The following is a 12,274-nucleotide window of genomic DNA, read 5'->3' as shown; positions in this document are numbered from 1 at the left end:
GGTTGGGTGGCCGGGCATGGCACACAAACGGCATACGTATTTGCTGAACAGAAAATCATGCCGGTATAACACAGAAGTTTGGCAGCTTCTGCTTAGAGATTCCCAACCAGGCTGGTTTACAAGGCACCAGTGATCAAATGGATTCTGTGATGGTGGATTGTATTTAAACAAGGTAAGATGGACGGATGTGCACATGCATAAATAAAACTCACTTATTCTAGTTTTGGATGGACAAGGTATTGGCACTAACTGAGGAGCGTGGTCTGATCTGCTCCCCAGGAAGTACCACTTATGACACTGAGGGACTGGGTACAGCAAGCTGTCAGATAAGACATGTAGGAGGAAATAGAAAGTTTCCTATCAAGCACGAGTTGAGGAATTTAGTAGTTTCAGTAAACAGATGAGCAACAGACCCAATATGTAAAGAAGGTGGAAAAATCCCACTGCACCACCAGAAATCCATAAAAACAGTTTTGCCAGTGGAAATGCGAAAGACATCATCGATGCTCCATGAATAAACATGAATGAGACATTACTGATGACACCGCTTAAGGAAAGAAGTCCATAGAGAACTGCAATAGATCACATACTCGTCAACAAAAAGGGAGCCAAAGATGTCTGGTAGGTGACAGGCCATAACAGTGTTACTGGCTATACCAAAGAGGGCGACACTCAGGACAAAGCCCTCAGGCACCCTGTTTTTCTGGATAAAGGTGTCCGACAAGGCAGAAACCATATGTACCATGGACACTCAGTCTTTTAAAAATTCCTGAAGGAAGCCCCATGTGTAGAGTGTACAAAGGATGTTTCTTAGGCTTTCTCCAAATCAAAAAACATGGCCATAGTCTCTTATTTCCGCAGAAAACTGTTCATGACATGGGTTGACAAAGCGATGATCCACCATACCAGCTGGGCATGAATTCTACATTCCATCACCTTGCAAACACAGCTGGTGAGAGAAATGGGTCAGTAGCTAGAAGGAAGGTGTTTTTTCTTACCGGGCTTAGATATGGTTATGATAGTGTCTTCTTCACACTTGTGTTGGGGAAACGTGCTATCTTCCCAGATGCGATTGTACTTATGAAGAAAAAGAGCTTGCCTGCAAGAGGAAGGTGCTGCAACATCTGAATGTTAACATCATCCAGCCCTGGGGGTGGAAGATACGGCGAAGTGAGAGAGAAGAAGGATATCACCTGAGCCGCTTCCACTCGTTTCCGACAGAGGAAGGCAGGGTGACGGTGGGTACTGCTCAAAATCTCTGCAAAATAGTGGCATAGGGTTCTGGAAATAGCAATGAGGTCCACAATGCTTGCTACAGTCAGGCTGGACATTTTAGACTGGATCTTGGTCCCAGAGAACCACTGGAGGCTGACCCACATGATGGAAGATGGAGTGAAACTGTTAAAAGAACAAGTAAATTAAATCCGGCTAGCCTGAAGAATGCAACGACACTGTGCAAGCAATTTTTTATAATGAATACAGTTTGCCATCATAGGATGATGGTTAAAAAGATGGAGTGCATGTCTGCATGCGCAAAGCGTGTCGTGACATGCCTCAAGTCCACCAGGGGACCAGGACATGGAACTGTCAAAATGAAGAGCAAGGAATGGAATGTTCTGCAGTGGTAAGGATAACATTTGGAAGGTATTCTACCTGGTCATCACAACTGGGGAAATGTCAGTCAGCGAAGGTTGCCAGGGAGGAGTAATGCCTCCATCCAGCCTCAGAAAGCTGCCAGTTGGTTTTACACATACGTCAGCAAATGGATAGCACACAGGAAATAGTCACTCTAGTATGTGTCCGAAAGAACAGACCACTCGAGACGATGGGCAAGCTAGGCAGTGCAAAATGAGAGATCCCAATGGGAATAGGTGCGCATGGAGTTCTGAAAGGAATGTGGGTGTGTCTCTGTTAAGGCACATGAGGTTCGCCAAGAGGGCACCTTTCAGACAAGTTCTGGATGAGGCCCAGAGGGGATGATGTGCATTAAAGTCACCAAGCAGCAAAAAGGGGTGAGGGAGTTGAACAATGAAATGGTAGGAAGTCTTCCCTGATGACACCAAATGACAGACAGATGTAGATGTTACAAAGACAAAAGGAAAAGTGAGGAAGGAAAATGTCGACTGCAACAGCTTACAGACGGACGTTCACTGAGATGGTTTGACTATGACAGTCATCCCAGATGAGCAACAAGACTCCCTCCATGAGATGGAATGCTGTCCTCAGGGGAGTAGAAAGAAATGCAAGAGGTCAAAGTGGTCCTGAGGAGAAAATTTTGTTTCCTGGAGGCAGAAAACAAGTGGACACTGTGATACCAAGAGCAGCCTTAATTCCTTCTTGTTGGATCTAATGCTGTGAACTTTCCATCAGAGGAGAGTCACGATGGGGAAAGGCTAGGAGCGAAAAAATGAAGGATTGTCACCTCTGCAGCTACAGAGTGCCAGCGTTTAAAGACTCACTGGCACAGGGCACAGAAGCTGGAGGATCTTGTTCCACGACATCTACAGAAGCATCGGCATTCTCACTGGGTCGGCCTGCAGATTCCAGGGTAGAAAAATGGTTGACAGTGTGCACTGGTGAAACAGATGTTGGCTGCGTGAGAGTAACATGCAGCAACACCATTGAAGAGGATCTCTGAATTGGCAAAGGAGAAGACCGTTTGCCTTTGTTTGATTTCTTGGAGCCTTTGGAGCTAGCAGATCAAGACTCAGATGTTTGTTGGCTGGAGGGATGTAGAAAGTCTTCATGGGAATATTCCTTCTGTCCTTTCCAGCCTGCCAGTTTTGTAACTGGTGATTTCATCTCTGGAGGTGAAGATTTGGTGGCTTGTTGCACAGCTGGAGGAGAAGGAGGAGGAGGAGGAGGAGGAGGAGGAGGAGGAGGAGGGTGACGGGGATGCTATCATGACACTAGGCAATTTTACAATTGTGGTGCTGAAAACAAGGTCAAAAGTCTGTGTGGCTGTGTCCTTTGTAGAGCAAGATGTACCAAGAACAGTACTGTAAGTGCCAGATGGCAAAATGCAGGGCTTTCAACTAGCCAATAACTTGTGAGTGACAGAGCAATGCAGTTTTTCCTTTACCCAGATCTCCTGGATGGCCTGCTCATCAATATACATGGGACGTTCTCAGGATGAGGCTGCATGGTCACCACTGCGGGGAGGAGGTGGGCAATCGCCCTTGTGAGCATCCCTATCACAAGTAACACATTTTGCTGTGTTTTGACAGGAGTATGGTTGTAACGTTAACACTGGTAGCAGCACATCAGGTTTGGAATGTACGGTCAAGACCTTGATGACTTCATACCCTGCTTTGATCTTTGATGGAAGCACTACTCTATCAAACATGAGAAAAAGACTGTGTGTAGGCATTAAGGTTGCACCAACCTCTTGTATTACCCAATGAATTGCAGTGAAGCACTGATCAGAGAGGTAAGTTTGGATTTCTCCTTCAGTCACAGTATCAAGCAATCTTGAGTAAATAACACCACGCGAGGAATTCAGCGTTTGATGGGACTCGACAGGAACAGGATATCTGTTGTGCAATGAAGCTGCAAGCAGTTGTTGGGCTTCAGAACCACAATTGGTATCCAAAAGCACAGCGAGAGTAGGATTTCACAGGGCCTGCAATTGCATCAATACCTTTCTTAATTATAAACTGATTAACCACTGTGAAGGACTATCTCCTTCAGTACATGATACCATGAGGAACCGAGGTGCAGCTGGAAGAGTCTAGGAATCTTTAGCCTCATTGTGAGAAAATCCCCCACGATTGCCAGCATCTGCGATGGCACGCTCCTACCACCTGGGGGCCCTCGTCATAGGGGGACTCACCTGCCTTAGGTGATTGTCCACACATCAGGTCACACCTCCTGAACTTCTGACAGAGGGACCAATTAGCAAGCTGCATAGATGAAAGAAGGCCAGGACTGGAAAACTAGAGATCAATGGCCAAATAAGTTCCGTGATCAACACTTAAGTGACTTCAACAGGCAAAGATTGAGGTGTGCTAGTAAAGTTTCAATGTTCCACTGTTCCACCCCACAAGGGGTTATGGGTGTTGAAGTCATCCAAGATGAGGAAAGGAGGGGGAGGGGGGGGGAGCAGCTGAGAGAGTAATGCAGACAGTAAATCCTGGGGCAAATCATCATCGGGAGGGAAATAAACATTACAGATGGTAAAATCTTGATGTGCCCATACCTGAGCAGCCACAGCCTCCAATAGTGTATCATGGGGTACGAGGTCACTGTATTTACATTCCAGCACATATGTACGAATACCCTCTCATAGTCTGAAGGTTCTTAAAATAATTGCTGGAAACCATGTTTCCTGGATGACAATACACAATGAATGGTATGTGCTCAAAACCTGCCATAGCTCAGCCAGGTGGTGGAAAAATCTATGACTGTTCCACTGGAGGATCAGACTGACTGAATATTGTGGGGGACCATGAAGCGACCATGAGGGACAGGTTATGACCCAGGGTCATGTACTGCCACCAGTCAATACATCAGGAGATCCACTGACATAGGTTCTGTGGCACACTACCCAGGGCAATCTGGTGCCTCAGGGGCCACCAAGATCTCCACATTGGGTGCAGAAGGAGTACATGCAGAGTCCAGTGGCAAAAGGGCCCCTGGAGTTTCCTTCATCTTGGAGGACTTCTTTATGCCCTCCTCCTCCTTAGAAGACAAGGACTGAGAGGGTTTCCCTGAATTGCTTTTGAGAACAGAGGAAGAACGATATGCCCAACAGCCAGCACCATGAGGTTCCTTCAGCCACAACTGGTGTCTGGCTATGGACCAGCAGGAACTGTGGAAGGAACAGTCCCAAGGGACCTCTTCCTAGCTAGACAAAATGGAAGAGGATAGGTGACTGGCTGGGGAACTGCGACTGTGTACCTGGCAGGGGGAGGAGCCAATGTTTCTGAAGTGGGTGTGGGGGAAGCAGCAGAAGGGCCCCCAACTGCCTGGGGACAGGTATCAGCAGACAGCTCTGAGGGCCCACTGTAAGAGGCACAACAGAGAAAGGCATCATCAACAGAGAAGGCGACAACATTGCAGCTACAGCATACAACTGTGACATTTGTCTGGGGTTAAGACGCTAGTACTTTTTTCTGGCCTCTTGTTATGTGAGCTTGTCCAGGGTCTTACACTCCTGAATTTTCTTCTCACACTTAAAAATGGAGTAATCTGGGGAGAGGGAGCGTTGAGCTCACCACAGTTTACACAGTTGGGAAGAGGGGCACATGGAACATTTTTGTGCAGCAGACTTCCACAATTCCTGCACAAAGGGGTAGCAGCGCAATGGGAAAAGTTATGTCTGAACTTCATACACCTGAAGCATCTCATAGGAGGAGGAACATAGGGTTTCATCACCTTGACCTTCTCAGGCTACTTATCACCATCAAAAGCCAAGATGAAGGCCTGGTAGGAACTCTGTTTTCCCTTGGTCCCCTATGGACACAACAGATGAAGTGCACACCCCAGCACTCCAAGTTTGCCCGCAGCTCATTGTCAGATTGTAGATCACAGTGAAAGATGACACCTTGGACAATACTGACACTCTTGTGAGGAGTGACAGTCACAGAAATTTCATCCAAAGTTTTACAAGAGTCACAAGAGAGCAGTGGCTGTGAATAGGCAGCAGATGACATTTTAATGAGGAGTGAGCCACTCTTCATCTTAGAGATGGCTGCAACTTCCCCATATTTGTCTTCAATGTTCTCCACAAAAAATAAAGTCTTTGTGACCAAAAAGGCATCACCATCGGTCCTGGTAAAGACTAGGTATTGGAGGTAGAATTTTGCTCCTTGTTGTCTAGTCTGCATTCCTCCCATGGCGTGACGAGGGAAGAGAGTGCATTGCGATCATACTTTGTTGCATTGTATGAGACCTTTCCATTTGAAGAGACTGCTGGGGCTGTAGATCACCAGTGGGAGAAAGGCCATGCGATCACCTGTGGGAGAAAGTGTAAGTTGCTTCATGTGTGAACTATTCACCATTGTGCCGCCCACTCTGAATTAGGACTCTCCTCATGGGTGCCACCCACCCACAGCAACAGCTACCTGGCCAGTAATCAATTGACAGGAGACCCCTTGCCCCATGCACTGCAGTAGGCGACCTTCCCTGCATGACACACACTTCTGTAAAATCTGGAAAAGATGGCAGGTCAAACCCAATAATGGAAACCATATAATCACTAATGGAATGTGAAGATAATGCAGAGAGCAAAACCGGAAATCAAGACCAAAATTGTGAACCAGGTCCACGCAGGGTCTGCACCAAAAGGAAAGTCATATGAGATAAGAGATAGTCGAAGTGTACGTTTGCAGCACAAAAAGAGGACATAGTGCTGCAAAGCCTGGGGCCCCATAGCAGTCCAGCACATACTCACCAAAGAGTAGTGAGCCCCCTGGGATATATAGATAGATAAATGTGGAATGAAACGCATTTGGCTGTGAAGAGAGGAATGCATGATGCCTTCAATGACTACCATAGCAGAATATTGTCAAGTGACCTTTCACAGAACCCAAAGAAATTCTGGTCATATTTAATGCTGTCAGTGGTGCCAAAGTTACTAGCCAGTCCCTAGTGAATGAGTCAGGAAATGAAATCAAGATTAGTAAAGTAAGAGCTGAAATGCTTAATGTCATTTTCAAATATACCTTTACAAAGAAAAACCCAGGAAAATTGGCACAATTTAATTCTCGTACTGCTGAAAAGATGAATGAAGTAAGTATTAGCATCAGTGGTGTTGGGAAACAGCTGACATCATTAAAACTGAACGAAGGTCCTGGCCCTCATGGAATCCCTGCTAGATTCTATACCGAATTTGCTGAGTTAGCCCCTCTTCTAACAATAATCTATCATAGATCCCTTGAACAAAAAACCGTACCCTGTTCTAGGAAATAGGCACAGGCCACCCCAGTCTACATTGTAATAGAATCTTAGAACATATTCCGAGTTAAAACATAATGAGGTATCTCAAACAGAATGACCTCCTCAATGCCAAACAGCATCTATTTCGTAAACATCAATCATGTGAAACCCATCTTGCACTTTTCTCACATGACGTACTGGAAGTTTTGGATCAAGGCAATAAGGTAGCTGCAGTATTTCTTGATTTCCAAAAAACATTTGGCTCTGTACCACATTATGCTTATTGTCGAAAGTATGACCATATGGGGCATCAAGTGAAATTTGTGACTGGATTCATGACTTTTTGGTAGGAAGGACATAGCATGTTATCTCGGATGTAGAGTCACCGTCAGATGTAGAAGTAACTTCGGGTGTGCCTCAGGGAAATATGATGAGCCACTTGCTGTTCATGTTGTATATTAATGACCCAGAAGATAATATTAATAGCAACTTCAGACTTTTTGCAAATGATGCAGTTATCTATAATGAAGTACTACCTGATAGAAGCTGCTTAACTATTCAGTCAGATCTTGATAAGATTTCAAAGTGGTGCAGAGATTGGTAACTTGCTCTAAATGTTCAGAAATGTAAAATTTTGCACTTCACAAAATGAAAAAAACATAGAATCCTATGACTATAACATCAATGAGTCACAGATGGAGTCGTCATACAAACACCGGCATGTAACACTTTGTAGGGAGATGAAATGGAGTGATCACATAGGTTCGGCCGTGGGTAAAGCAGGCATTATTGTGTGCGTAGTAATTATTCTAATCTTATCTCCATGATCCCTATGTCCTATTTAGACACAAAATGAAAACAATTCTCTTCAGTTTCCCAGGACTCCAACATAAGGGGTGAAAGATAAAGAACACAAACTGCAGGAAGAAGATGACTATTTCAAATACAAACCACTAAAAACAAAAGTAGGAGTCATGTTGTGTAAAAATGAGCATTGATTAAAAAACCAAGTTTTGGCATGTATTTAAGCAGTCATAAAATAAGGCACTTCATTCCTTGCTGGAAAGCTGTCATGATTACCTTTAGTTAATCCTGTGAACGCTCCAATATGGCTATCTGTCAGTACAACTAATCCACATAAGTCACTGGAATAAAGGGCTAGAGCAGTCTGCAAGCGCTGTGGCTGAGGATCAAGATTTCTGAAAAACAACAAACAAAATTAAAATGACAAATGCAGAACACGTACAACAAAAGAAGTGGGAGGTAGGAGGGGGAGTAGAGATTTTGAACTTTCAATGTTGCTATTTTTGCAATTTCTCTTTCAGCCAACAGTACTAAACTTCTGCTAGCCTCCTATAATACTTGAAATTAATTTTTTGAACCATCTCAGAAACAGAATCAGTGGTACAACAACAGCACCACTTGTTAAAACCTAACATCAACAAGAGAATGCATAGTTCTCGAGTTGCCGATCTCTTAGCAACTCACACCTATCTCTCCTCCTCCGCCACTCCCCTCTTTCTTCCTATCAAATTCTGTCTAACATAAGGTATCACTGCTCCTAAATAACATTTTTTTGTTATCTCCAAATTGATGCACAATAACAGCTTCAGTACTAATACTGCAATGTTTTAATCCCAGAGACTACATCCTGTAACTTCTCTTTCAGAAAGTACTATCTTGTCCATATTTCTTACTGGGGAGCTCACTGAAATTTGCCCAACTTTTAAACATTACACAACACCAAATAGAAGTAACAAGAATTTCAAGGCTGTTGTTGTTGTTGTGGTCTTCAGTCCTGAGACTGGTTTGATGCAGCTCTCCATGCTACTCTATCCTGTGCAAGCTTCTTCATCTCCCAGTACCTACTGCAACCTACATCCTTCTGAATCTGCTTAGTGTATTCATCTCTTGGTCTCCCCCTACGATTTTTACCCTCCACGCTGCCCTCCAATACTAAATTGGTGATCCCTTGATGCCTCAGAACATGTCCTACCAACCGATCCCTTCTTCTAGTCAAGTTGTGCCACAAACTTCTCTTCTCCCCAATCCTATACAATACTTCCTCATTAGTTATGTGATCTACCCATCTAATCTTCAGCATTCTTCTGTAGCACCACATTTCGAAAGCTTCTATTCTCTTCTTGTCCAAACTATTTACTGTCCAAGTTTCACTTCCATACATGGCTACACTCCATACAAATACTTTCAGAAATGACTTCCTGACACTTAAATCTATACTCGATGTTAACAAATTTCTCTTCTTCAGAAACGCTTCCCTTGCCATTGCCAGTCTACATTTTATATCATCTCTACTTCGACCATCATCAGTTATTTTGCCCCCCAAATAGCAAAACTCCTTTACTACTTTAAGTGTCTCATTTCCTAATCTAATTCCCTCAGCATCACCCGACTTAATTCTACTACATTCCATTATCCTCGTTTTGCTTTTGTTGATGTTCCTCTTATATCCTCCTTTCAAGACACTGTCCATTCCATTCAACTGTTCTTCCAAGTCCTTTGCTGTCTCTGACAGAATTACAATGTCATCGGCGAACCTCAAAGTTTTTATTTCTTCTCCATGGATTTTAATACCTACTCCGAATTTTTCTTTTGTTTCCTTTACTGCTTGCTCAATATACAGATTGAATAACATCGGGGAGAGGCTACAACCCTGTCTTACTCCCTTCCCAACAACTGCTTCCCTTTCATGTCCCTCGACTCTTGTAACTGCCATCTGGTTTTTGTACAAATTGTAAATAGCTTTTCGCTCCCTGTATTTTACCCCTGCCACGTTTAGAATTTGAAAGAGAGTATTCCAGTCAATATTGTCAAAAGCTTTCAAGGCTATTATCATCTAAAACAAAGTCTCTCGTTTCACAAACTGTTCAATGGCTAAAAACTTAATTCTTGAATCAACATAGGTGTCACTTGTCACCTTCTATGCAAAGACAGTTAAATTACTGGGCTGTTATGAACACAATTGATATCTACTACAGTAATTATTCCCCATGATAATATCGAATTCCTACTGCTTGTGTACCTGGAAAAGTCTGCCTTTAGAGGAGAGAGGTGAACAGTACAAGGAAAGTGGCCAGTGCTCATTCACAACACAAGTAGCTAAGTCCTAGAGGCAAACCATCTGCCATCTTATTGTCAATGTGGTAGTTATTATTTGGATTGTAGCACTGACACCAGCTGATGTGCCAACTATTTACTGTGACTTCTTATGGTGTACAAGTAGTAGTCACTTAACTTTCCCATGAAATATCAGGAGTTTGGTTTCAACAGGATTGTAAAGGATCATCCCTGCCTCCCATAATTTCACTCTGCCGCAATGCAACAGCAAAACTAAGTGAAACTGCATCACACCTTTAGTTTGTGCACATACATGTACAAGCCCAAGTATTTTATTACACCTTACACCACACTTCCTGTATCTACATTTTTTATATACAATTTATTTTTACATTTATTGCTTGTAATGACAGAAATGCTACTTCATGTACATCACATCACAACATAAACTTTTAATTTACATAAAACTCTCTAAAATGTGAATATTTCTTTTGATGTTATATTTGGAAATTGGTGATGGTATTTCTTATGATGTTTTGATTAATAGTCTAACAGAATAGGAAAATGTAAAGAAAACCAAAGATAACCACAGCATTTATGAAAAGACTACCGTATTTACTCGAATCTAAGCCGCACTCGAATCTAAGCTGCACCTGAAAAATGAGACTCGAAATCAAGGAAAAAAATTTTCCCGAATCTAAGCCACACCTGAAGTTTGAGACTCGAAATTCAAGAGGTGAGAAAAGTTTTAGGCCACACATCCAAATCGAAACAAAGTTGGTCCATTGTAATATGAGACTCAATTTAGGTCGAATAAATGACGATACAGCTACAGTAGTTTGGTTCGAGTCGTAAGCTTAGCAGTTAAGCTGCACCAGATAGCCATTGCTAGGCGTCAGTCGCTCCGTCCGTATTTATACGGGTACCCTTCCTTTTTCACGTGCTTCGTCTGGTTTGAATTGATTGCTTATTTTTCTTTGAACTGATAAGTGCCATTCTCTTTGTTATAGGTGTTTACGTCACTCTAAGCTGAAAATGCATTACTGTACTGTCATGCATTGTTTGTCGCATTCTGATAATGAATGTTTACGACCTGTCACCGTTCGCGGCATGGCTTGCTTTTGTGCGCGCTACCGCCGCTTAGGCGCTTACAATTAAAAAAAAAAAAAGATAGGAATCGTCTCATTATCGAAACAATGACAAGAGACTGCTATTTGTTGTTACTTACACTGCTGCTTTCTTTGATAATGATCAACAAGAACCAAATAATAGGCTGTGTATGATAGAAGATGTTCTGAACAAGAGTTTAGCAAAAATTTTTCTCAGTTTGAAAATCTTTGCAGACGCTTCTTTAGTACATTATATTCTGCACAGAAATGAGTCATCTTAGATTTAAAAATCTAGTCAATTGCCGTGCTTCAATTCTGACTGTATCACTATTAGGCATAACAATAATACGAATAAAAACATTACATGATATGTATATTCTTCCGCGTTTGTTGTTGTCTCACTCTAGTTTCGTATTTTATTAGGCAGACAGGATTTAAATGAGATAGCAGCAAATACGAAAGAATGCATGGTAAAATGTTTATATTCGTATTATTCTTATGGTGAAGAGAATACTGCGTGTGATTCACAATTCATAAAAGTTCCTATTAGCAACCATCTCTTCTGACAGGTAGGAAAAAATTCAGAATGTAGAGTTGGCCATATTGACAAACATCCCAAACAGTCTTGCCAGTCGGATTTTCGTAGTACATAGAAATGCTGCTACATTCGAAGATGAACAATACGGAATTTGCATTTACTTCGTCGGATAATGTACGAAAATGCAGTGGTTCGAAACTCGGGGCGGAGAAAAAAGCTCGTCTTCCACCTTTCTTTTAATTTTTTTACTGATGCAGAGGTTTTGGCGCCAGTATTTATCTTTGTGCCTGCAAAGTATGACCGTGTAGCGCTACACATATTCGAAGGCAGAAGTTAGTTGTGGCGGCACCTACCAACATTTTTCAGAACTTCCACTTACTTTGCACTCGATTCTAAGCCGCAGGCAGTTATTTGGATTACAGAAAACGGAAAAAAAGTGCGGCTTAGATTCGAGTAAATACGGTATGTAACATCAGTATGACCTTATTGTAAAGTTGTTTCTGTAATGCCACTTAGCCTGAAGATGAGGGATTCCCTCAAAACATGTCACCAAATAAATAAGTAACACAATAGTTGACAAAGTTTGTGACTGGTAGTGGCAATTTAAAAAAAACCTTTACATATTTCTTGAAACAGTCACGGTCGCAAAATAGTCAAAATGGCTTCAAAA

At 42.6% G+C, this 12,274-nt stretch overlaps 1 protein-coding gene across 1 annotated transcript in view; it reads right to left on the bottom strand.

Moving 5' to 3' along the window:
- LOC126184911 (protein C12orf4 homolog) overlaps positions 1-12,274 on the bottom strand; it is a 141,096-nt gene that overhangs the window by 92,049 nt on the left and 36,773 nt on the right. The window contains exon 6 of the mRNA XM_049927573.1: positions 7,960-8,078. Within this exon, the coding sequence (XP_049783530.1) occupies positions 7,960-8,078 (119 nt within the window). The remainder of the gene's footprint in view (positions 1-7,959; positions 8,079-12,274) is intronic.

The sequence above is a fragment of the Schistocerca cancellata genome, chromosome 4, assembly GCF_023864275.1.
Source record: "Schistocerca cancellata isolate TAMUIC-IGC-003103 chromosome 4, iqSchCanc2.1, whole genome shotgun sequence".
Classification (NCBI taxonomy): Eukaryota; Metazoa; Arthropoda; class Insecta; order Orthoptera; family Acrididae; genus Schistocerca; species Schistocerca cancellata.
The sequence above is the reverse complement of the archived record's forward strand: the minus strand, read 5'-3'. Positions and strand labels throughout refer to the sequence as shown.